General features: G+C 42.2%; 1 protein-coding gene across 1 annotated transcript; it reads right to left on the bottom strand.

The window, feature by feature from the left end:
• Positions 1–1,625: 1,625 nt before the first annotated feature.
• Positions 1,626–23,370, bottom strand: CUNH8orf88 (chromosome unknown C8orf88 homolog). Its single transcript, XM_056112562.1, has 6 exons — positions 23,254–23,370; positions 16,644–16,742; positions 13,314–13,387; positions 10,208–10,283; positions 4,084–4,190; positions 1,626–1,649 (listed from the first exon to the last, which is right to left on the bottom strand). Exons 2-6 carry the CDS (start codon positions 16,714–16,716, stop codon positions 1,626–1,628), a joined length of 354 nt encoding a protein of 117 aa, XP_055968537.1. The 5' UTR covers positions 16,717–16,742; positions 23,254–23,370.
• Positions 23,371–24,987: the final 1,617 nt, after the last annotated feature.

The raw sequence follows: 24,987 nt of genomic DNA, 5'->3' as shown, positions 1-24,987 counted from the left end.
ATGTAGAATACAGTTTCTAAAATAGCATGGTGGTGCGATCTTAAGAGGGTTTATGCTCAGGAACCATGCTTAGAAGCCCAGCCTAAAGATGGACTTTTTAGATTTCAAATTGGAATTTGTTCTATCATATTTTTTTAACTTGGATAGTATCAAAAGAACCCAGGAATAGACTAATAATAATGAAAAACGGCTACATAGTAATTGCAGTGTCAGCTTTTTATACAAGCTACACAAATATTTTATATATTTGTGTGAGGAGAAGATACACACACACATACCCACACCCATATTCACTGAAATCTATAATATAAAGTGAAAGAGAAGGCAAAAAAAAATGGGGAAAAAACTGGGTCCTGGGTATAATCTCATTTTTAAAGTAAGCACTACATTTATATTTACAATGGTTATTGCAATAACCATTGAAGTTTTATTTTTATTTTTAAAAAAAACTATCTATTGGGGGTGAGGAAGGAACAACAATATGAAAAGTAAAGTACTAAAAGACCAAGTTGGGAAATCTACCAGGGACTAAAATTTGAGTCTGGGTAATAAACCAAAGAGCAGTGAAGAAAGAAAGGAGCCGGCTTAATGGTCCTGAGCATCTGAGCAAATCAAAGAATATAAGTAGAAAGAATTTATACTTACCATTATATCATCAATTTTTTGTGCGTGTGCTGCTGGACCCAAAAAAAAAATCAAAAAAAACCTTTTTCTGCAGTAACATCCAAGAGTGACAAACTGCCAGGAATTTAATGTATAAAATTTCTAGAATCTAAAATTATAAACCCCAAATTCTTCATCCATATATTTTCTTGCTTTAAGAAACTACAGATGCACCTCAATTATTTTTGCAAATGCCTAAATTTTCCCTCTTTCGGAAACAAAACTATTGGTTTTGTTTTATAATTGTTGAACTTCTGTTCAAGTGGTTTGATTCAAAGTTAGGATACAAGTAACATCTATTTCACTTTCTCTTCTTGTTTCCAAAAGGTCCATCTCTGTTAGCAATTAGGAATCTTATACAATATTTAGTTGCTATCATACCCTATAGACAACTCCATATATTTGAAAAGATATGACTAGCAAGTTATTCTCTCTTCAGTCCTTAAGAACCACACTGAAGATCCTGAATGGTTCTAAGCCTCAGGAAAGATTGTAAAAAATTCTTTACAAACTTGGTATGAAATCAGTTAGAAACAGAAAAAAAGTAACTTTAAAAGGAACAAGAAATTATGTACCATGTATACACTGTAGCAAAGACTTTATATTTGAGAATCTTTACAGCTTACACTTCCATTCCATTATTACAAATGATGAAAAAAACAACAACAAAATGCAAGTAGCATGAAAATTCTAAGTACAGTTTTCCCCTTTACTAGCCAGATTCCTGCAGTGTGCAGTGTTCATTCTCAATTTATGCAGGAAACTGCCTGCAAAGCTGAAACTGATTAGAAAATTTTTTAAAATATCTCTTTCTCATTTTAGGAGAAACCAATTACCCAACCATCAAAATTAAATTGTCACAGTCCATTACAGTTATTGTCACTAGATCCACTTCATTTGCAGGTGTCCAAAATATAAAATGAAAAATTCTTTATCTTCAGATTCCTCTGTTCTTAAAAATGCTAATTGAAACTTTGGTTGTTTTCCTGTAATACAGAAAAAAAAGTTACCAATTACATGGGAGTTTTTACTAATAGTTAATCAAAGTAAACGCTGTGACACAGATCAAATGCATGTTACTATAGAAATTAATAAGGCAACCGGAATTTGTCAGATAATAAGCACTTCTGCATTTAATAAGGCTTACCTAATTCATTTTAAGTATTGTATTCTAAACCTACTGTTTTGTATTTGTGGTATCTAGTTCTTGAAAAAAAAAAATGTTTCAGTGCATCAACCAAAAATAAATTCTACTGTGTAAAATCTATTCAAAATGTGTGTGAAATTTTATTTTCAAAACAAAAAGTCAAAGATGAAAGAAGTCAAATGAAAAAGTAACTATTTTATACAGCACTAAAGTTTATACTTGTTTTTACAGAACAAAGGAAACAGGACAAGTTCTTAGAATCCTAATGCACTGTTTCCTCTTTAAGTCTTTAGAACATTAAGTCTTTAGAACATTTAAATTTAAAAAACTTGAATAAACGTTATTACCATGCTAAAAATGTTAATTGTAATTAAGCTATATTTGGGGAGGTTAAAGAACCCCCCCCCCCCCCCCGAGATATAGAGCACAACCCATTCACAGGATACCTTCATTTATGAGTTTGTCTCAATAGAATCCTAGTTTCTTTTATCTAAATAAAACAGTGCTTATGAAAACGCCAAAACTCAAATTCAAATTTTGGTGAAAATGTAAGTAAAGGCCATATAGGACAAATAAAAAATTGATTGAGTTCATAATCAGAGGTAAGTGTCATACTAATCACTATTTTTTTTTTCTGTGTTTGAGCCAGTCTTGGTTGTGTGTTCAGGGCTCACCCCTGGTGTGTGCTGCGGTTATATACAGTCCCAGTAAACCGCATGCAAGGTAAGCATCAGAACCCTATACTATCTGTCCAGCCCCACTTCTTCATTTGATTCTGTGAACCAGGTACCTATCATCCTTATCTGCAAGTGCAAAATTGGTCTTAAGAAAGTTAAGTGAATTGGGAGCAAGAAAGAGCTTGCCTGACAAATGGCCAACCTAGATTCAATTCCAGGCAACCCACGTGGTCCCCTGAGGCTCGCCAGGAGTGAGCCCTGAGCTCAGAGCTAGGAGTAAGCCCTGAGCACTGCTGGGTGTGGTTCAAAAACAAGAGAGAGAAAAAAACTCTAAATGACTTGTCTACATGTTTGAATCATGTAGCTGTACACATTAATGCAGATACAATTTCCAATCAAGTCGGATGGCAAAACTCACAATATCCTAAAAGATGCTTGTGTCTGTTTACTGTATGCTTATTTTAATGGAATTCAATACAGTGGTTCAGAAATACAAAGGGCTGAGAACACACACACACACACACAAAGTTAAAGGCTGAAGAGAAGCTACAGGGGTTAAAGTGCTTGCCTTGTACACAACTGACCCCAGATAAGCACCGGGGTCCCCAGAGCACCTTTTGGGAGCCAACTCACCACTCCCTCTGAAAACATCTTGAAGAAATGGGATGCTTTTTTTATGCTTTATAAAAAAAAAACTAGCCACAGTGAGGATTCAGACAACACATGTATTGTCAAAATGTGAAAGAGAATTACACTTCTCAGTAAATAGTGCGAGCTATTACTAGAATCTATGGTTGGGGATGGGGGAAGGGAATCCCTAAACCTCACCTTATATAGTCAAATCCAATCCGGGTGAGTTACAAAATATAATTATAAACCAAAACGACAGAACTTCAGCAATGACTATGAGGTACTTTGGGGGCCTGAGAGCTAGGGCTGCAGGGTAAGCACAGAGCTAGCTGGAGCAACTGAGCAATTTCAGTTGTGACGGGAAAAATGGGAAAAACAATAAAAACATTAATTTGGGGGTCGCTCTGGGGAGCTGAGGTGGTGTTGCCTTGTCTTGATACTCTGGTGGTAGTGAGGTGAGGTAACTGTCTACCAAGACCATTAATGTCAAGAACATTGCAAACACATTATAATAACTTTTTAAATAATTTTGGAATATTTTTTGCATGCCCTTTCAGTAGAAAAATATTTCTGAAACAAAACTGTCATTCTATTTATGACGTGGTAATGATGATTCTGTTATACTTTTTTTTTTCTTTTTTGGGTCACACCCTCTGATGCTCAGGAATTACTCCTGGCTGTGCACTCAGGAATAACTCCTGGTGGTGCTCAGGGGATCCTATGGATGCCTGGGATTGAACCCGGGTTGGCCACGTGCAAGGCAAACACCCTTCCCGCTGTACTATTGCTCCGGCCCCACTGTTATACATCTTTAAATGTACATTTTTCTATATTTTATTGCACAATGAAAGGGATAAAAATGTAAACTAATGAAAACATTTGAGACAAATATTTTAGAATGAAGCAATACAAAATTAGGGAACTATTTACAGGTTATGATCCAGTAAAGATCGGGAAAGTGCTCACTGGCTTTTGGAGAACAATGGGATGATCAGGCAGAAAGTCTGGTTTTCTTCTGCTGATGGAAACACTTGAGAGCTTCAACAGGAAATCTCTGCTGTATTTAATTCGCTCTGTGAAATTTAAAGGTCACGTTAGAAAGGACACAGAACTCACCCAGATCACATTCTGACTTGTTTGTTTTGGGGTCTTCCTCAAATTTCCACTTAGAAACTTAGAGAAAACCTTATAAACTTTAAGAAAACTTTTTCTTAAAAAGTACATCTATTATCTTATATAATGGAGGTAAAGTTTTATTTAAAAAAATGCTTTTTTTTTAATGAAACATCTACTTGGTACCCTTTCAGTAACAGTATTTTGCAAACCACAGTACCTAAAAGGAAAAAAAAAAGCAGCAGCAAAGTGCCATAGAGACTGGTGGGGAGGGGGAGGGGCATTGAACTTGGGACACCAGTGAAAGGATTCAACAATATATAACTGAAACTCAATCATAAACAACGTTTTAACTGTATATCTCATGGTGATTCGATAAAAAAAAAATTCTATGGTATACCTCACTTTGGAATTTCTTCTGAAGATTATAAAACGCATGTGTTTGGAGGAATATGAGAAAAGCTGCTTTGGAAATTTATCTTATAATCTCTAGGGGGGGAAACATTTAAAAAATAAAATAATTTTTTAAAAGTCTACTACCTCCAACTCTCCTTTTACATGAGCAAAGTAGTCACATATTTGGGGAAAAGTGGAAGAATTAGAATGATTTCTTAAAATTGGTGATCAGTCGGGGGTATGGTGCTGCCAGTAGGTCAATCTGTACCTGTGAGGCGAGAGCATCAGCAGCCTGATGGCGACTTCAGACTTCTAGATACTCCAAAATTGCTGCTGTGCCTTTGGCCAGACCCCAACAACTTGGGGCCAAATTTACCAAGAAAGTAAACATCCAAAAGGTAAGTATGTGGGAGGCACACCCACAAATCACCTCCAGCTCAGCTATGTAGCTGGAGGCAAGGCCTCTTGTTCCTGATCAAACTGCTTAATGGCCATGATCCCAGAGACTCAGAAACAAATCTCGGAACCCAGCAGCTTTTGGAGAAAAGTGTCTGTTCCCTGCAGCAGGTTACCAGCACTGGAACACTATAGGGGGCAAAGGGTGCTGTCCCTCTGTCTGCTCCCCCTTGGCAGGTAGGTGGCCACCATCCACCAGAGGTCACTGGATAATCAGGTTTGGGCCCTCAGTGATGAGACACGTGGGGGCCTCACAGGCTGGGGGTGGGGCTGGCCCTTTCCTCCCCACCCCAACGAGACCCCGGGTTGCCACGAACGAGCAGCCTCTCTGGCTCCTGATCAAGCTGCTTAATGGCCAGGATCCCAGAGACTCAGTAACAAATCTCGGAACCCAGCAGGTTTTGGCAGGAATCCCTCCAGATTTAATTGTTAAAATTTTGGAATTCCAAAATCGTGCAGCACGGCTGTGTGATGTCATATGTTATTCATAATCAGCAAAAGAAAACAAATTGTCTACAATTGCCTTTTCGACAGATCTGACTATTGGGGTAAAATCCCAAATAATAATGGTGGATCTGGCATCGAAATGTTGAATGTAATCAAAGTAGAGAGAATGTGGAAATCATCTGCCCCACATGTAGGGGGAGGGTGTGAAATGGGTGGTATACTGGGGTATTTGGTGGTGGAAAATGGGTAGTGGTGAAGGGATGGGTGTTTCAACATTGTATGACTGAAACTTAAGCCCGAAAGCTTTGTAACTGCTCTCACGGTGACAATAAATAAATTTATAAAAAAAGGGGAAAAAAAGTAAGGTGGAGTTCATGCCCAATTCAATCAGCCTAATCAATGGCTGAATAAATAGCAATACTCCTACATTAAAATTTAAAAATATAAAAAAAAGTAAAATTGGTGATCACTGTCTTCTTTCACCTGATTTTCAAGTCTAGTACGATGAAGTGGAATACCAGTAGCCCCTAATGAGCAATTCAGATTCTGCCAAAACAAAATCTAAGTGAATTCAAAGTCAAATTAACATATTAAAATTTAATATAATCAAAATACATTCAAGAAACATGTGCTAGACACCCACCTGCCTATAGGGACTGTCAGGTAAGATAGAACCTGTATCTTTAGTACTGTAGCACAGTCCTCCTGTTGTTCATCGATTTGTTCGAGTGGGCACCAGTAATATCTCCACTGTGACTTGTTACTGTTTTTGGCATATCAAATACGTCACGGGTAGCTTGCCAGGCTCTGCCATGTGGGCAGGATACTCTCAGTAGCTTTCCAGGCTCTCCAAGAGGGGCGGAGGAATGGAACCTGGGTTGGCTGCGTGCAAGGCAAACACCTTACCTGTTGTGCTACTGCTCCAGTCCTATCTATCTACCTAATACCAAATGAAACATCAGCTTTGTGGAATGCAAGAAAAGAAACGCTCTAATAAAAACTTACAAATTTCTCAAATAAAATAAATACCACAACCAATAAGAGCCCCTCCCGTTGATCGTCGATTTGCTCGAGCAGGCCCAGTAACGTCTCCATTGGAGACTTTGTTGTTACTGTGTCTGGCATATCGATAACCAATAAGAGAAATTATCAAAATATAAAAAAACGTGTAATTAAAAAGAAAAATGGAGTTTTTAAAAAAGACATACATAAATCTCAGTTCAATTGATAAATTTCAATTAAAAATCAGGAAAAAATGAAGGAACAGAAATGACTAACACTGGAGTTGAAGGGTTATCACCGCAGATCCGATGGGCATTAACTAGAAAATTAGAAAATGTTATGAGTACTTCAAGCCTTTTGGATCAAAATGGTTAAAAAATGAAATACATTATGCTGTATTATATAGTATATTGTAATCCCTTTTTGTTCAAATACATTTATTTCCCTTTAATAAAACTAGGAACAAAACTTCTGGTTTACATAGTGGAAAAAATTTTAGAATTTCTAAAACTGAAAAAAAATAGTAATAATTGTCAATGCCAACACACAGGCAAGAGTGAGAGCCATTCAATTTGCAAATTTTTCCAGTGATGTTAATTTTAGAATGAATTTTTCATGCGGTTATGCGTTCACCTATTCATATGATACAGTTATCCCTTTTCTAGCCAAGAGAAATAAAAACATATTTGCACATGGAACATTTGTAGAAATCTTCATAGAATTTCTCATGATAGCAGAAACTGAGAACAAGAAAAATGTCCATCAATAGTGAAGAGATACAGTGTTGATACAACACTCGAATGATGGCACTGGCTGTGGTATAGGAACAACGTATGCATGAGACTTTACTAACAATCCTACCACTTATCTATCATATCTCAACTTTCTTGGTTTTGGGTCCACACTCAATGGTACTTCGGGCTCACACCCGACTCTGCACTCAGGGATCACTCCGGACAGCCTCAGAGCTTCACTCAGGGTCCTAGGAAGCAAAACTGAGTTGGCCACATGCAAGGCAAGCAACCTACCTCACTGTACTACAGCTCTAGCCCAATTTTGCACAACACTGTCTAGTATCTCTGGCTTCTGGAATAACTGTAATTTCAATAGAAAACTAAAAGCGGCTCTCGTGGAATACTTATCCACCAAGCAGAGAAAGCAAGCAACTACAAGAATTTCTCATTCTACTACATTCCACGGGGCCGGAGCTATAGCACAGTGGGTAGGGTATTTGCTTTGCACACGGCTGGCCCAGGTGAGCCAGGTTCGATTTCTCTGCCCCTCTCAGAGAGCCTGGCAAGCTACTGAGAGTACCTCGCCCGTATGGCAAAGCCTGGCAAGCTACCCATGATGTATGCCAAACACAGTAACAACAAGTGTCACAATGGAGACATTACTGGGCCCGCTCGAGCAAATCAATAAACAACGGGAGGACGGAGACAGTGACTACATTCCATAGACACTGATTTTCTTTATTGATGTGTGTGATGGTAACCCCCCAAGTTAGGTCTACTAGTGCATATGCCCACTTAAGAGTTTTTGTGTTACATTTTTTGCAATTCTAGAAATATTTTTTTTCTCATTGTATCTGTTATGATGATCTGTGATCAGTGATCTTTGATGCTAGAGGGTTTCTGTTTGGAGACGCCAGGCACTGTGTCCATACTAGGCAATGAACTTAATAAATACGTGAGATGGCTACTCCACACACCAGTGAACAGCTCCTTTAGTTCACGACTTTGCCTCCCTCAGGAACCACAAATTGAAATAAGGCCAATTCATAATCTTACAGTGGCCTCCACGGCTCACGTAATAAAGTTGTATATCTTCCACTACAAATCACTATAAATGATTATGCTTATAATGAAAGAATGTGTGTCCAAAGCCAAGATACGCTGAAATCTAGGTCTTCGCTAAGTTGTTAATTTAGCGAGAAAGTTCCTGAAGGAAATTAAAATTGCCACTCCAGTGAATACATGACGAGAAAGGAAAAAGCAACCTTATTCTGATATGGAGAAAGCTCCAGTGTCCAGAGAGTTGATCAAGCATGTCACAACATTCCTTAACGCCAAGAACAATCAATCAAGAGCAAGATCCTAAATCTCTTCAACTCTGTGTAGGCTGAGAAAAATTTCACAGAATTACAGAGGTGAGGAGGCTGCCGGAGAGAAGTGTGAATTTCACCAAGTTTGGCTCATGAGATTTAAGGAAGAATCCATCTCCGTAACATAAAAGTGCAAAGTGAGGCAGCAAATGTTTATCTGGACTCTAACAAGTCAGAACTTAATTTATAAGTGGGGACTACACTGAACAGCACATTTCAATGCGGACAAAAATGAAATGTTTTAAGCCAGAAGGAAACACCACCTAGAATGTTCATCATGGCTATGGAGGAAGGAGGTCAAAACCCAACAACCACAAGGCGTCCAAGATAAGCCAACTGTCCTGCTCACAGTTAATGCAGTTGGTGACCTTAAGTTATTAAGTCAACACTCATTTGCTGTTCAAAGCCCTAGAATTCTCGAGAATTCTACTACATCGATTTTACTTGTGTTCTACGAATCTGATAACAAATCCTGATAGCTTATCAGTTCACAACAGGGTTCGCTTGAGAACTGTGAAGACCTACTGATCAAAAACATTCCTTTCAAAATATTACTGCTCTTTTGATGATACACCTGGGTCACCACCCAAGGTTGCTGATGCAGATGAAACAGAACATCAATGTTGCTTTCATGTCTGAAAAATGCAATACTCCTTCTCCTTCTAATATATGTATCAATGAGTTATTTTGACTTTCAGGTACTCTACTGTTTAGAAAAACATTTCACAACACTATAGATTATTCTGATGAATGTGGGAAAAGCTTTCCCAGGACCATTTGTTGTAAAAGGGTTGGTTTCCTCGCAGAGCAATACTATGAATATGATTAAGGAGAACAGACTCCTGCAGAAAGGCAAGAGACGGGGCCGGTGCCCTGCCTTGGTTGGGTGGTCATGAGCTATGTTCCAATCTGCTGTTCCAGCCCTCTCCCCGACTCCCCCACAGCCCCAACCATCCCCAACAGGTGAGGTTGTAACTCTTGGTTCTGGGGATGCTGCAGGTGGTGGGGAGAAACATTCTTCTTGAGCCTTGTGTTGGGAGCAACTTACTGAGTTGCTCCCAACATGGGATGGTTGTAACTGCAACTGCAATTGTATTCAGCAGAACCAGCATATCAATTTATTATATTAAAATAAACTCTTCTATGTTAAGCCATTATTATTGCTCTGTCGTTAGAAGTCCCTTGCCCTTTTTTTCAAGGCAAATTGAGAGACTCACTGATAAAACAAACTCACAAAATAATATAGTAAAATTGGGGTCACAGAGACCGTACAAGCATAATAGGCACTTGCCTTGCAAGTGGCTGATGGCTGATGGGTTCAGTTCTTGGCATCCCATATGGTACCCCCCAAGTCACACAAGGACTGATCTCTGAGCACAGACAGAACTAGGAGTAAAGCCCTGAGTACTTCCAAGATGTGTACACCCAAAGGAAAATAAAGTGGATATATAAAAGATATAATGTATCCTAATGTACTGATTATAAAGTTAGGTTTGCAACTAAACTACATGTATATTGACGGAATATCAGTGGCTAAGACATTCCATTTGAGATTTACAGGAAGATGTTTACCTTTTTTAACTGGAGATTGATGTTGCTGTTGTTCATTAAGACCTTGAGTAAAGGCTTGCATGCCATTCGTCTTACACTGGTTGCGGGGAGAGGGGAAAAAAACTCTTAAATCAGGTTTTAAAATTTCAGCAATCCTTTTTTATCCCACCCAGAGACATTTTTCTACCAACTCTTAGTAAGGGAGAGAAATGTCACAGTGATGGCCACATAGTTTGTTTCACAATCCCATAAAACCTGGCAGAAAGCCGGCAGAACACAAGGGTGAGGCTGATGTCCCCTCCTGAACCCCGGAGGCTGAGAGGGTATGTTAGAGAGGAAGAGGAGGAATAGCACATTCCGTGGCAGGGCTGCACTGGCCCTGCAAGAAGGGGCTCTCCTGGGGCAAACAGCCAGCAGGGGCTGAAGGTCAGGAGTCCTACTCGAATCCCACTGTCTGAGAGTCGGGGGGTGGCCCTGCAGGGTTCCACCATGAAAAGCTGCATTTGGAAGCCTGGCTCAGAGCTCAGCTCCATCAAAGCTGTAACTGAAAATCTTGCCTCTCTGGCTCTACTCTGTGGCACTGCCTGTGAGTGGAAGTCTCCCTATAGCTGAAAACAACAACAACAACAACAAAACAGCAGTTGGGGCTGGAGCGATAGCACAGCGGGTAGGGCATTTGTCTTGCACACGGCCGACCCGGGTTCAGTTCCCAGCATCCCATAGGGTCCCCCAAGCACCACCAGGAGTGATTCCTGAGTGCAGAGCCAGAGCATTCCCTGTGCATCACTGGGTGTGACCCAAAAAGAAAAAAACAAAAAAACAGCAGTCGTGCCAATCAGGAAAAAAGTGGCAAACACTATTTATGGAACAAGAGATATGATGCCTCTCAGCAGAGACAAAGCCTTACATGTGTAACCTGACACCAGAAAAATAGTATTTGTTTTAAACAGGATCATTACTGGAGAAAAAAATAAAGACAACTTGTGCTGAGGTCCATGAAATAACAAAGCTAATTTAGGACCTTTCAAGCGCTGCACAGATTTGAGTCAAGCAAATCTGCTGAGGAAACTGCTGGTCAAATCAAGGCTCTTGAAATGTATTTCCAAAGAGTCTACGTATGCATTCCTTATTTTAAAGTGAAAAATAAAATACTGTTACCAGACTCGTTACTTATATATAAATCACTATGATAATAGAGAAAAGTTTAATGCACACCAGCCTCCACTCCCAAAATGAAAATAGAAGGTTCTATCTTATTTTTAAAACCTCAAAGACAAAAAGTAAACAAGAATAAAGACATAACCCATCAGCAGTTTATTTCTGTGATGTAAAATACCTCCTATAAAATATTTTTATTAAAAACCTTTAGAAATATGTGGGGGGGGGGGAAATTAAGAATTCTAACACGGGTGAAAGAAAACAAATTTTCCTTGAGCCGATCAAAAGTGTCCAGTGTCCACTTCCCTCGTCACAGGCCTTATAAAGACATGGTGCTGTGCTCTGTAACAATGCAAGCTGTGAGAGCAGCCATCCCCTGAGTCTCTGGATACTCATTCAAGAGCTTAAATGCATGGCACAAGAAGTCTCAGACAGATGGGGAGGACATCTGGCAACGTCCCCTCCAGGATGGGCAGCAGCTGAACTCCTGGCCTGCAGACAGGAGAGCATGCAGTGCTGAGTGTGAACCATCTGTCAGCCAGCCTGAGGTTTCCCGGGGTCCAGACACATGTCTGACCTGGTGACAAACAGTCACCTGAGCCCAATCAGGTCACAGAACCATGAAAACTCAAGTGCTGCTGCTGTCGCACTTTTCAAATATGTAGTAACTTTTTTTTTTTTTAAGTTAAAATGATGTTCCTGGAAGAAAGAACATACGCCATATGGCAGGGCTGGGGACAGTCCCTCCATATGGCCCACGGGGCGTGACAGGACACGGATACAGGCTTCTCCTTGGTGGCCTGCAGCTTCTCTGCTAATATGGTTCGGGCAGCAAATGACACTAAATATTTCTATCAAGGGCCCGAGACAGGAAACAGATTCCCATCGCTGCCATGCAGAAGCATGGATTCAGGAATAGGGATGAGGCTGAAATGCAGGAGGACAAGCCTTGAAGCTGGGGTCCGATCTCCAACACCATAAGGCCACTCCCCTGAGTACTCAGTAACCCACACACCCAACGGGTTGCCCATGGAAGGAACACCCCCATAAACAGGGTTTCACACAGAGAAATGAAGAGAGAGAATGCTGGAAATGGGTTGGATTACAATCGGATCAACTTTGGATTTCAGCAAGTTTGAAACACAACACACAAAAGCAAAAGTAGAAATGTGTTGTGTAACGCATTTACGGTGCAAGCCACAACAGAGCAAGAATGTGAAAGGATGAAAGGAGAGTCTATTAAAAAGCTGTACGAGGGCATGGAGAATTGATTTGTTGGCTGCCCGCCCTGCGTGGACAGATCTGATTCCCAACGCGTGTCCCCATCAGAACTGCTGACGGACCAGCATGGTGGACCCTGTGTAGCACCAGCTAACAGCACACACAAGACCAGCAGCCAAACAAACGGGTCTACGCAGCCACACAGAGCATTGCCTACACCCCCAAGTCCTCAGCAGTGCTTGGAGCAGCCCCTTATTTTTAAAAATTAAAAGGCCACAAATTCTAGTGAGCTTATATACACCTATATGCACACAGGTATGTAACAGGAAAAATATCGACAGCACATGTGTGTATCACATGGTTAGATGAGAAAAAAAACTGGGCAAGGAATGCCCTGCCACAGAGGCAGGGTGGGGTGGGGGGATGGGGGGTGGGAGGGATACTGGGACCCGTGGTGGTGGAGAATGGGTACTGTGGAGGGATGGGTACTTGATCGTTGTAGAATTGAAACCCAAGCACAAAAATTTGGAAGTCTACACTACAACTGTACCTCATGGTGTTTCACTAATAAAAATTAAATTTTTAAAAAAAAGAGCTATAGTGCATATTTCCTTTGCTCTGTAAGGGCTTGAGACTGATCCTAATGTTTACAAACAACTAAGCAAGGTACCCGGCAAACAATAGCCATCCAGCAGATGTTATTTTTCAGTGATTAAATACTTCATTTATTATCATTTCTAAGACTTACTCTGCTAACTCCACTCTGTAAGCACTGAGCGCTACACGGATATTCATTTTGAAAGTTGAAAGGAAATACTGCTCCTGTGAGGGAAAATAAAAAGGTAACTGTTTAAAATGTCCTTGACTTCAATGCACCAGTCAACACCCAAGACATTCCAGGCAGTTTAAAATTGTTTTCTGATAGCTCAATTATTCAGCAACTGAGACACAATGTTAGAGATTGTATACAAGTGTGGAAAGAGTTTAGAGATCAACGAACTCAAATCCATAAATCATGACTACATGACAAATTCATAAGATATGACCTTAAAAATAAGTTAAGCAGTACAGAGAAAATACTAGGGGAGTAGACTTTGGGGTTGGCAGAGCTTCACAGGAGAAAGTAATTTAATCTGTGTGTTTTTAAAAAAAATATGAAGAGATTCCTTTGGAAACACAAGCTGTCTAGAGAGTATGGGGAAGAAAAAAGGTTAATTAAGATCAAAATTAATTTCTGATTTAATAAAATGTTCTACCAAATGAAAACCACGCCTCACTGGATTTGAAAAAAATAAAATTAAATTAGAGTTCAGGGGCTGGAACGATCTCACAGCGGGTAAGGTGTTTGCCTTGCAAGTGGCCAGCCCGGGTTCAATTCCCAGCATCCCATATGGTCCCCTGAGCACCACCAGGAGTAATTCCTGAGTGCAGAGTTAGAAGTAAACCCTGAGCATCACTTGGTGTGACCCAAAAAGCAAAATAAATCAATAAATAAAATAAATTAGAGATCATCAGGGTACTTGCTCACCACCGTTTATGCTTGTGACATCCTTAGAGGTAAAGATCAATGAAAAACAGGAGGTAAGAGAAGAGTAATTTACACAGGCTAGTTCAAGATAAAATTTTATCCCTTTAGGATAAAATCAGAGGCGTTACACAACTGCTTCTTCAGTGAAGTTTTAGACGAGAGGATCAGCGCCAATAAGATATGGTGCAGTCCAAATAAAGGGTGTTGGGAAGATCCACCCAGGATGGGAGATGCATGCTGAAAGTAGACTATAGACTGAACATGACTGCCACTCAATGCCTCTCTTGCAAACCACAGGACCCAAAAGGAGAGACAGAGAGAACAAAAGGGAATGCCCTGCCACAGAGGCAGGGTGGGATGGGGGGGTTGGGGGGTGGCAGAGATACTAGGATTAGTGGTGGTGGAGAATGGGCACTGGTAGAGGGATGGGTAATTCGATCACTGTATAACTGAAACCCAAGTACAAAAATCTATAAGTCTACAACTGTACCTCATGGTGTTTCACTAATAAAAATTAAATAAATAAATAAATATTAAATTAAAAAAATATATGGTGCAGAAAACCCTTCATTTGTCTAGCCTAAATCACAGCTCACTACCTCCACTACCCAGCTGCCACCACACTCCAGGACGCTTTCCGGACCTGCGTGGCCGCAAAGTGGCCACGCAACACATCATAAGACACTAAATACCCATCTTCCGGAATTGCCGTACCATATTTGATAGGGTTCAAATATGGTAACACCTACGAGGGCGATTAGAGGTCGCCCCAAAAGCCTCTATCCCTCTCGGAAAGACTGGCAAGCTACCGAGAGTATTCCGCCCGCACGGAAGAGCCTGGCAAGCTATCCGTTGTGTATTCAATATGCCAAAACAAGTAACTACAATGGGTCTCATTTGGAGACGTTACTGGCACCCGCTCGAGCAAATGGATGACTAACGGGAAGTTAAGTGATTAAGTGATGAGTGAAATCACAGCCACTTCCAGAGGAGACATGACAAGTGGAGATCATCTTTCTTGAATCTGAGTGGAAAACAATGCTGGATTGAGGAATTGGCATCATTCCTATTTTTTCCTGCTTCATCTTTATACCCAATAAATGGTCTGGTTTTTGCTTTTTATAAGAAGACAGAGGAACAGCAGGTTAAGGAGAATTTAAATGGTTATATGGATATCACTTAATTAAAACACCAAAAGCACTGTGCAATAATAAACAGAATGAAAGGATGAATGCTCTAGTTCGGGAGTTAAATACCAAGTATTTGTACAAAAGGATTTTGTTTTATGGGGGAAAAAATAACTTTAGAATTTGTTCATTTGGGCTTTCTGAAATTAGATTTTCAGAAGTCTCAGAATTACATTTTTTAAGGTTCCAGCCCAAGACCCTAATCAGTAAGTAATGTTCTGCCCTTACACATCATTTTTTTTCTGGCATTAAGTATATCTCTAATAAGGCTAATTCTCTCTGTGTCATGATTGCTCTGCAGTGATTATAATTACAGGGCACAATTTGTACTCACTTTAAAAATGAGACATAAAAAAGTGCAAAGGGGCCAGAGTGACAGGACAGTGGCACAGTGGGCATTCTTTGCATGCGTCTGACCCAGGCTGGATCCCCAGGACACCCTCTATATGGTCTCCCAAGCCCCATCAAGTACTGCTCCTGAGGGCAGTACCAGAAGTAAGCTCCTAGCATCACAGGGTACCCCAACATACATACACACACACACACACACACAAACACACACACTCTTACTCTCAGTCAAGACCTTTGCTTCCATTGTCCCAGACTGTGAACTGGTAGCCTATTAAGAATCCTTTTCTGGGGATGGAGAGTTAGTCTAGGGGTTCAAGTTATCTGACTTATACTCAGCCCCAGTTCAATGCCTAGAACTACATAGGATCCACAAGTCATGCCAGGAGTGATCCCTGAGCATATAGCCAAGAGCAAGCCCTGAGCACCACCAGGTATGGCCCAGAAACCAATAAATAAATAAATAAATAAATAAATACCAGCAACAATTTAAAAAAGAATCCTTGGGGCCAGAGAGGTAGGACAGTGGCTATGGCACTTGCCCAGTACACAAATGACCTGGGTTTAACTCCCAGCACCTCCTCTGGTCCCCAAGCCCCGCCAGGAGTGACCTCTGCGCACAGAGACAGTATTAAGCTCTGAGCACAGCCAAGACCAAAAATAATTTAAAAGTATATAAAACAGAATCCTTTTCTGAATGCAAACCTCAGTAAGCACTGAGGGCTAACATGTGTACAGGACAGCAAAGCGTTTACGTGGCCTTGGTCTTAGGGATACCAAGAAGAATCACAGAGGAAAGGAGAGAGGTTATTGTTGTTTTATTGTTGTTTTCTTTTTTTTTTTTTTGAGGACCATTTTTTGGGGTGAAACTCTGAAGTTCTTCAAATAGAGATCATTATTCTTCATTATTTATGTGCATAGCGACCATCAGCATTCTTTCATTCAGCTCGGCTCTAATTAGTCACTAACCTAGTCCTAGTTAGAGAGAGATAGCCCAGGTTACGAGGTTACTCACCAGGGGGAGAAGCCAGATGACGAACAGGTCTTGCAGGTTGAAGCGGTTTACCAATAAGTTTTTTGGTTTCCATTATCACAAAGACCTTGAGGTTCCATACTTCAAGAAAGGGGAAAATTTTAAAAATAAATAAATAAAACAGGTTTCTCTTTAGAACAACATCATCAGGATGCCTTAATGTCATGATTATTTATTGTCTATTTATGAGTTAGGGTAGAAAACCACTACAAAAAAGTAGAATATGGGGTCAGAGGGATAGTCCAGTGGGGAGAGCATTTGCCTTGTACAAGGCTGACCTAGGTTCAAACCCCGGCAACCCATAGGGTCCTCTGAGCACTGCCAGGAGTAATTTCTGAGTGCTGAGACAGGAGTAACCCCTGAGCACCATTGGGTGTGAACAAAAAAAAAAAAACAGCAACAAAAAGCAGCATGTGGTATGCCTTGAACATAAATATAAGATCCTATGCCTGACATGCCTATTTAGAATCAGAGTTGAACATTCCCTCTTTAAAACAGTTCCCTAAGTATCTCTGATATCCTTCTCTTATGGCCTTTTCTTTTAGCTCATCCACTTGTTAGTAGTTGTGGTTACTATTATTATTAATATTATTATCGGGCTGGAGCGATAGCACAGCGGTAGGGCATTTGCCTTGCGTGCAGCCAGCCTGGCCGAGCCGGGTTCGATTCCTCCGCCCCTCTCAGAAAGCCCGACAAGCTACCGAGAGTATCTCGCCCGCACGACAAAGCCTGGCAAGCTACCCGTGACGTATTCTATATTCAAACACAGTAACAAAAAGTCTCACAATGGAGATGTACTGGGCGCACTCGAGCAAATTGATGAACAACGGGAGGACAGTGTTTTTGTTTTTAATATTATTAGAATTAATTTGGCAGTGTGGCTCCCAACAGCTCTATAATACTGAGTCTGCCTGCATGCTCTCCACCACTCTCCACCAGCAGGATCTCAGCCCTCTCCCCACTTCCTACATCGCTGTCCTCTGGTGTCTTCTAGGACCTTCTTTCCCTTAGGGACTACCCTATTTCTTGCTTTGGTTCTTTATATTCCCCAGGTGAACGTCATCATTCGGTACCTTTTCCTATCTTTTTTGTCATTGTTTTTTTCTTTTGTTTTGGGACCTCAATGAGAGATGCTCAGGGGTTCCTCCTGAGCTCTGCACTCAGGAATCACTCCTGGCGGAGCTCAAGGAACCATCTGGGATGCCGGGGATCAAACCGGGGTTGGCCACATGCAAGGCAAGTGCCCTACCTGCTGTACTACCTCTCGGGCCCTTTTTTCCTTTTGACTCACTTTACTTTGGTGTGATACTCTCTACCTCCATCCTGGTTCCAGCCCACAGCATGATTTCATTATTTTTTAAAGAGATGTGATATTTTACTAGGCAGATATCATTTCCTTTGGTAATTCCTATTTTTGTCTCCAACTAAATGTAGAAATCCTTCTGTCTCCGGCTTTGAACCTCTTAGCTAAACCTCAACTTCTCTCACGAACACGGCTACTTACCGACCTGAAAATTCCACCACAATTTATACATCCAGCTCCTTTTCTAAAACCAGTTCATTTTTAAATTGCCTAAAAATATTTCAGTTAATATCTCATCACAGAGGCCTCAAATGCTATATATATATCCAAGATCATATTAAACGGCTCTGAAAGAAAAAAAAAGCCCTACTCCTGATTTTCTTAGTTTTCACACTCCAGCTTTTCTTAAAGAAACCTTCAACTTGGTGGCAAAAAATTGCACCCTGCCACAATCAGTATCCAGTTCCTGACCATCTACTACTTCCAAAAGACCTCGTGAATTTTTTTCTCATTCTTGTCACTAGATTTTTAGTTTCACAGCAGTTCTTTATTCATCTCTGGGACCACTCCAAGATATAAACATCCCCTTCTCCCCTTTGCTCCCAGCAAATATGCCCACCGCATGACACTTAGAGAACACAGTGCTGTAAACTATAATGGCTGGCTTCTTTTCCGTAAGAATTAAAATTGAAATTTCTTTAAATGAAGGACCTAGACTGGATACAAAGTAGATGCAAATCAAACATTTGATGAATGGGTACATTCAGTTCTTTCTTTTTTTCTTTCCAAACTATGATCCTTTCATAAAAATAATTCTATCTTTGAAAAAAAATTAGAGAGATAATACAGTGTACAGGGCACCTACCTGGCACACAGCAAACCCAAGGTTCTATTTCTGGCACCACACATGGTCCCCCAAGCCCCACTGGAGTGACCCCAGAACATACATCCAGAGTCAGCCCTGAGCATCCCACCATTCCCCTAAAAATTTCACTGTTGGGGCAGAAGAAACAGTACCAAGGTTAAGTGCTTCCTAGCCCACTGCTGTGGCCACACTCCGATTCGATTTTAAGATATGTCTATGGGCCCTGCTCACTGCCAGGAATGGCCCCCACCCCTTCAAATAGCTCATTATAGTCCAGGATATAGCTCAGAGTTCAACTGCATTTGAAGCTCTGGGCTCCATCCCCAGCACTGAAAAATAAGCAACAGAAACACCTTAGTTCCCCATCACCCCAGCATCCTTACGTCTGAAATGGTCAGAAGCCTCTTTCTTCAGATGGCCAACCCACGTGCATCTTATATGACCCAACGCCCCAGCACCGCCAGGAGAAAGTCTGAGTATTACCACATGTGGCACCAAAATTTTTAAAAAAATTAAGTTTCCTTTTGTCTTTTTTTTAATTTGCTTTAGGGCACCAGCTGGCAGTGCTCAGTGATTACTCCGGTGCTGCCTGGGGGACCGTTGCCTACCATGCCAGGAACTGAACTGGGCTCAGCATCATGCCAGGTGACCCTTAACCCCTATTCTAGCTCTCTGACCCCTTAAAATATTGTTTGAAACTAAATTTCTTTTTCATTTGTGTATGGCTATATATACATATGTAATACGTATATATGTGAGTATATGCAAATGTAATATTTATATATGTATACATGTTCAGGGTCACATAAAAAATTCTCATGAAACTGGAGCAATTGTATATGGGAAGGGCTATTGTTTGCACACAACTGACCCAGGTTAAATCCCCAGCTTCCCATATGGTCCTCTGAGCACCACCAGAAGACATCGCTGAGCACAGAGCAAGGAGTCACCCCTGAGCACCCCCAGGTGTGGCCCAAAACACCCTCCAAAATTCTCAGGAGCAAGAACGAGGAGGAGGGAGGAGAAGGAAAGGGAGAGGGAGGCAGGGAGGTGGGGAGACAAGGGGGGGTGGAAGAAAGAGATAGAGGATGGGACCCCTGCCATGTGGGGGCGGGGGGTGGGGGATAGTGGAAGGGAAACTGGGGTTACTGGTGGTGGGAAGTGACACTGACGGAGGGATGGGTGTTGGAACACTGTATGAGTGAAACCCAACCATGAACAGCTTTGTAATCGGCTATCTCACAGTGGGCTGGAGTGATAGCACAGCGATAGGGCGTTTGCCTTGCGCGCAGCCAACATGGCCAACCCGAGTTCAATTCCTCCGTCCCTCTCAGAGAGCCCGGCAAGCTACCGAGAGTATCTCGCCCGCACAGCAGAGCCTGGCAAGCTCCCCGTGACGTATTCGATATGCCAAGCACAGTAACAATATTTAAAATAAATAAATAAATAAAGATTCTAAAAGTTTTTACTTTTTTTAATTTTTAAAAATATTTAAATTCTCTGGGGCTGGAGCAATAGCACAGCGGGTAGGGCGTTTGCCTTGCACGCGGCTGACCCGAGTTCGATTCCCAGCATCCCATATAGTCCCCTGAGCACCGCCAGGGGTGATTCCTGAGCGCAGAGCCAGGAGTAACCCCTGTGCATCGCCAGGTGTGACCCAAAAAGCAAAAAAAAAAAATTAAAATTCTCAGTAAAAATGGGCCATAGGTATGACAGTGGGAAGCGTATGACGGTATAAATAGTATTAAATAATGCCCTCCCCACCCCCGCTTAGGTTTTTTGTTTTGCCACACCTGGCTGTGCTAAGGGCTTACCCTTGGTTCTGTCCTCAGGAATTACTCCTGAAAGTGCTTCAAGGGCCCATATATGGTGCCAGGGATTGAACCCAGGTGAGCTGCATGAAAAGTAAGTTCCGTACTCACCATAAAATCTTCCCCAGCCTCTATATATCCCCACACCCCTTCCTTGTAGCTCCAAAGAAATACATTCATGTATTTAAAAAATATGCCTTTGGACACAATTTTAATGTTTTATCATAAATTTATGAATAATCTCTTGAAATGAGCAATGTAGCTAAGAAATTAGTTATTTTTCTGGAAGTTTGCAGAAAAGCAAGCTGGCATTCCAAGTTAACATCTATCTGCCTTTGTAATGCCGCTCCCTGGTACTTCAGCACAGCTGTTAACCTGCAGGGCCAGGAGTGTGGGAGGCTTACAGGAGGGCTGCAGGCACTGCATCATGGAAGGAATCCTGTCCCAGCACACAAGGTTCTCTGCATGGGGCCAGGAGTAGCCCTCTACAGCCCATATCCCCAAAATTCATTCTAAAAACATGCTGCTACTACTGACAATATAATTTTTATGTAGGGCGTTTGCCTTGCACGTGGCCAGCCAGGCCGGCCCGAGTTCGATTCCTCCGCCCCTCTCGGAGAGCCTGGCAAGCTACCGAGAGTATCTCGCCCACATAGCAGAGCCTGGCAAGCTCCCCATGACGTATTCAACATGCCAAACACAGTCACAACAAGTCTCACAATGATGGAGATGTTACAGGGTGCGCTCGAGCAAAATTGATGAACAACCGGAGGACAGTGCTACAGTGCTACCATAGAAAAAAAAAAAACATTTCAAATATTTATTTTTTACTTTCTATGTGGAAGGGAATGTTTAAAATAAAGGCCAACACATATATAGCTTTAACGTATATTGTTCACACATTTTGTGGAGCAATAGCACAGCGGGTCGGGCGTTTGCCTTGCATGCGGCCGACCTGGGACCCAGGTTCAATTCCTCCCCTTCTTGGAGAGCCCAGCAAGCTACAGAGAGTATCTCGCCCACACAGCAAAGCCTGGCAAGCTACCCGTGATGAATTCAATATGCCAAAAGACACAGTAACAACAAGTCTCACAGTGGAGACGTTACTGGTCCCAACCGCGAGCAAATCGATGAACAACGGGAGGACCGTGCTACAATGCTATAGTGTTCACATTTTGAATTAAGATTCTAATACTGGGTTAAATAGTAACTTTCCATCCTGCTTCCCATATTTAAGCAGCACATCAGAATACAACAGAGTCCAACAGCCAAACTGTCCTCACTCAGCTGAAACCACACCGCAAAGCTCGGAGGTGTTTTCTAGTTGCTGAGCAGTACAAATTCACAATCTAGGGATTTTCCAGAGTTAGGGAGTTACAGAACAATTCTGTGACTTTTCAGAATAATAAATAAATAAAACATAAAATATCTTTTATTTACCACCAACTATTTTCAATCTGTAGTAAGAAAACTAAAGTGTGTGTTTCGGGGCAGGGGGTGGTTGGAGAGATAGTGCGGGGCACTTGCCTTGCATGTTTGTGACCTGGGTTCGATACCATCACCGGCACTTCAGGAGTGATAGCCAAGCACAGAGCCCCGAGCTCAGTTGAGTATAGCCCCCCACCCCAGAAAACAAAACAAACAATAAAATGTAAAGCAAAAGTTGGAGATAAAAATCCTCATCAATCAAGGAGACTAAAATAAGGAAAAGAATAAAGATAAGAAAAAAGGATAAAGAAACTATGGTATATCTACACAATGGAATACTATACAACTACCAGGAAAAAAAAATAAGGTCATGAAATCTGCTTATAAATGGATGGACACGGAGAGTATCATGCTGAGTGAAATGAGTCAGAAGAAGAGGTATAGGAATAGGATGATTGCACTCATTTTGGGGATATAAAAAAAAACATAGTATGAGACTAATATCCTAGGACAGTAGAAAAGGGGTCCAGGAGTACTGGTCCATGGTTGGAAGCTTACTACAACTGGGTGAGCAGTGAAGAGCAGTTAGGATAGACAAGGGACCATTCTGACAATAATAGTTGAAAATGATCACTTTGACAAGAAATGAGTGCTAAGAGTAGGTATCACGGTCACGGTTCTCCCGTTGTTCACTGATTTGCTTGAGCGGGCCCAGTAACGTCTCCACCGTGAGACTTGTTACTGTGTTTGGCATATCGAATACATCAGGGGGAGCTTGCCAGGCTTTGCCATGAGGGAAAGACACTCTCGGTAGCTTGCCGGGCTCTCTGAGATGGGCGGAGGAATCAAAGGCTATACAGTAGTCTATTTAATAGGGTTTTTTTTTTCTTTTAAATTAACAGACGCTACATAGAGACACCGCCTCACAGGTACTAACATTATCAAGAATAATTTTGGGGTCACAATACATACTACATAACACCACCATGTATGAATGAAACATCATTAATGAAAAAAATGTATTCACAACAAAGAATTACTGTCATTCTATGCATAGGAGTATAGTCTATAAAGGACAGCACTCTAAAAGCCTAAGCCTTACTCTCAGTTTAGGTTGAAAAATAGAACTATTCAGTTCATGAAATAATTTGGTCTTAAACTATAATGCCTGCTTCACTTACTCACATTTTTAAAGTGTACTACAAAAGTTTTTCACACAAAAATAAAGTACAAAGATGAACTAAAAATGCTCCAAAGGATTTATATGAAGCTACTGGAAACTATCTTTAAAAAGTATATGAGATAAGAGAAGGAACACATGGAGGGTGCGGGATCCCGGAGGAAAAGAAAAAAGAAAAAACAGGTTCCAAAAAGAGCCGAGAGCACCGGGAAGTTCCAGATGGAGTAGGCGCCGCATCCCGCCTCCCCCAGATGGAACCCTGGTGACCAGAAGCCTCTACAAACACAGCTCGAGTATGCGGGAACGAGGACTTTTTCTCAAATCTGCCGGACTACACCTCCCAGGTAACCTCTGATTCCGGAAGTCACGCCCACAGCCCGCCCCCCAGCGCCATCTTTGAAGCGTTCAGAATAAGAGAAGGAACACATGGAGGGTGCGGGATCCCGGAGGAAAAGAAAAAAGAAAAAACAGGTTCCAAAAAGAGCCGAGAGCACCGGCAAGTTCCAGATGGAGTAGGCGCCGCATCCCGCCTCCCCCAGATGGAACCCTGGTGACCAGAAGCCTCTACAAACACAGCTCGAGTATGCAGGAACGAGGACTTTTTCTCAAATCTGCCGGACTACACCTCCCAGGTAACCTCTGATCCCGGAAGTCATGCCCACAGCCCGCCCCCCAGCGCCATCTTTGAAACGTTCAGAATAAGAGAAGGAACATCTCTCTATATACAAAGTGATCAATGAGAAGTAAACCACCCAATCTTTCTCCCTGAAAATCAGTTAAGTTTGGAGCATGGCCACAGCCCCAGAAACACAAGGACTTAATGCAGAAACTAGCAGCTTAGAGCAGAAAAGTGAACGGACGATGCGTTAACCCAGGCCATCATTTCTGCCCAGAGGGGAAAAGGGTGTTGCCCCATTCGCCCTCTCTTCTCTGGAAAGAAGGATGGCGGCCGCATGGGAGCCTTGTGGACAGCAGGTATGAGCCGGGGGTGTGGGGGCAACTAAAACCTCATGGGAAGGGGGGCGTTCCGGTCCGTCCTTCACGCCCTACCGAGGTCACCAGTTGCCCCCCACGAGCGGCTCTCCAGCACGGCCACAGCCCCAGAAGCACAAGGGCTTAATGCAGAACCCAGCAGCTTGGAGCAGAAAAGTGAAAGGACTATGCGTTAATCCAGGCAATCATTTCTGCCCAGAGGGGAAAGGGTGTTGCTCCCTTCCGCCCTCCTCCCTCTGGAAAGAAAGATGGCGGCCACATGGGAGCCTTGTGGACAGCAGGTATGAGCCGGGGGTGTGGGGGCGACTAAAACCTCATGGGAAGAGGGGCGTTCTGGTCCGTCCTTCACGCCCTACCGAGGTCACCAGTTGCCCCCCACGAGCGGCTCCCCAGCACGGCCACAGTCCCAGAAGCACAAGGACTTAATGCAGAACCCAGCAGCTTGGAGCAGAAAAGTGAAAGGACTATGCGTTAATCCAGGCCATCAAGTCTGCCGGAGGGGAAAGGGTGTTGCCCCATTCGCCCTCTCTTCTCTGGAAAGAAGGATGGCGGCCGCATGGGAGCCTTGTGGACAGCAGGTATGAGCCGGGGGTGTGGGGGCGACTAAAACCTCATGGGAAGGGGGGCGTTCCGGTCCGTCCTTCACGCCCTACCGAGGTCACCAGTTGCCCCCCACGAACGGCTCTCCAGCACGGCCACAGCCCCAGAAGCACAAGGGCTTAATGCAGAACCCAGCAGCTTGGAGC

The sequence above is a fragment of the Sorex fumeus genome, unplaced genomic scaffold, assembly GCF_029834395.1.
Source record: "Sorex fumeus unplaced genomic scaffold, SorFum_2.1 ptg000002l, whole genome shotgun sequence".
Classification (NCBI taxonomy): Eukaryota; Metazoa; Chordata; class Mammalia; order Eulipotyphla; family Soricidae; genus Sorex; species Sorex fumeus.
The sequence above is the reverse complement of the archived record's forward strand: the minus strand, read 5'-3'. Positions and strand labels throughout refer to the sequence as shown.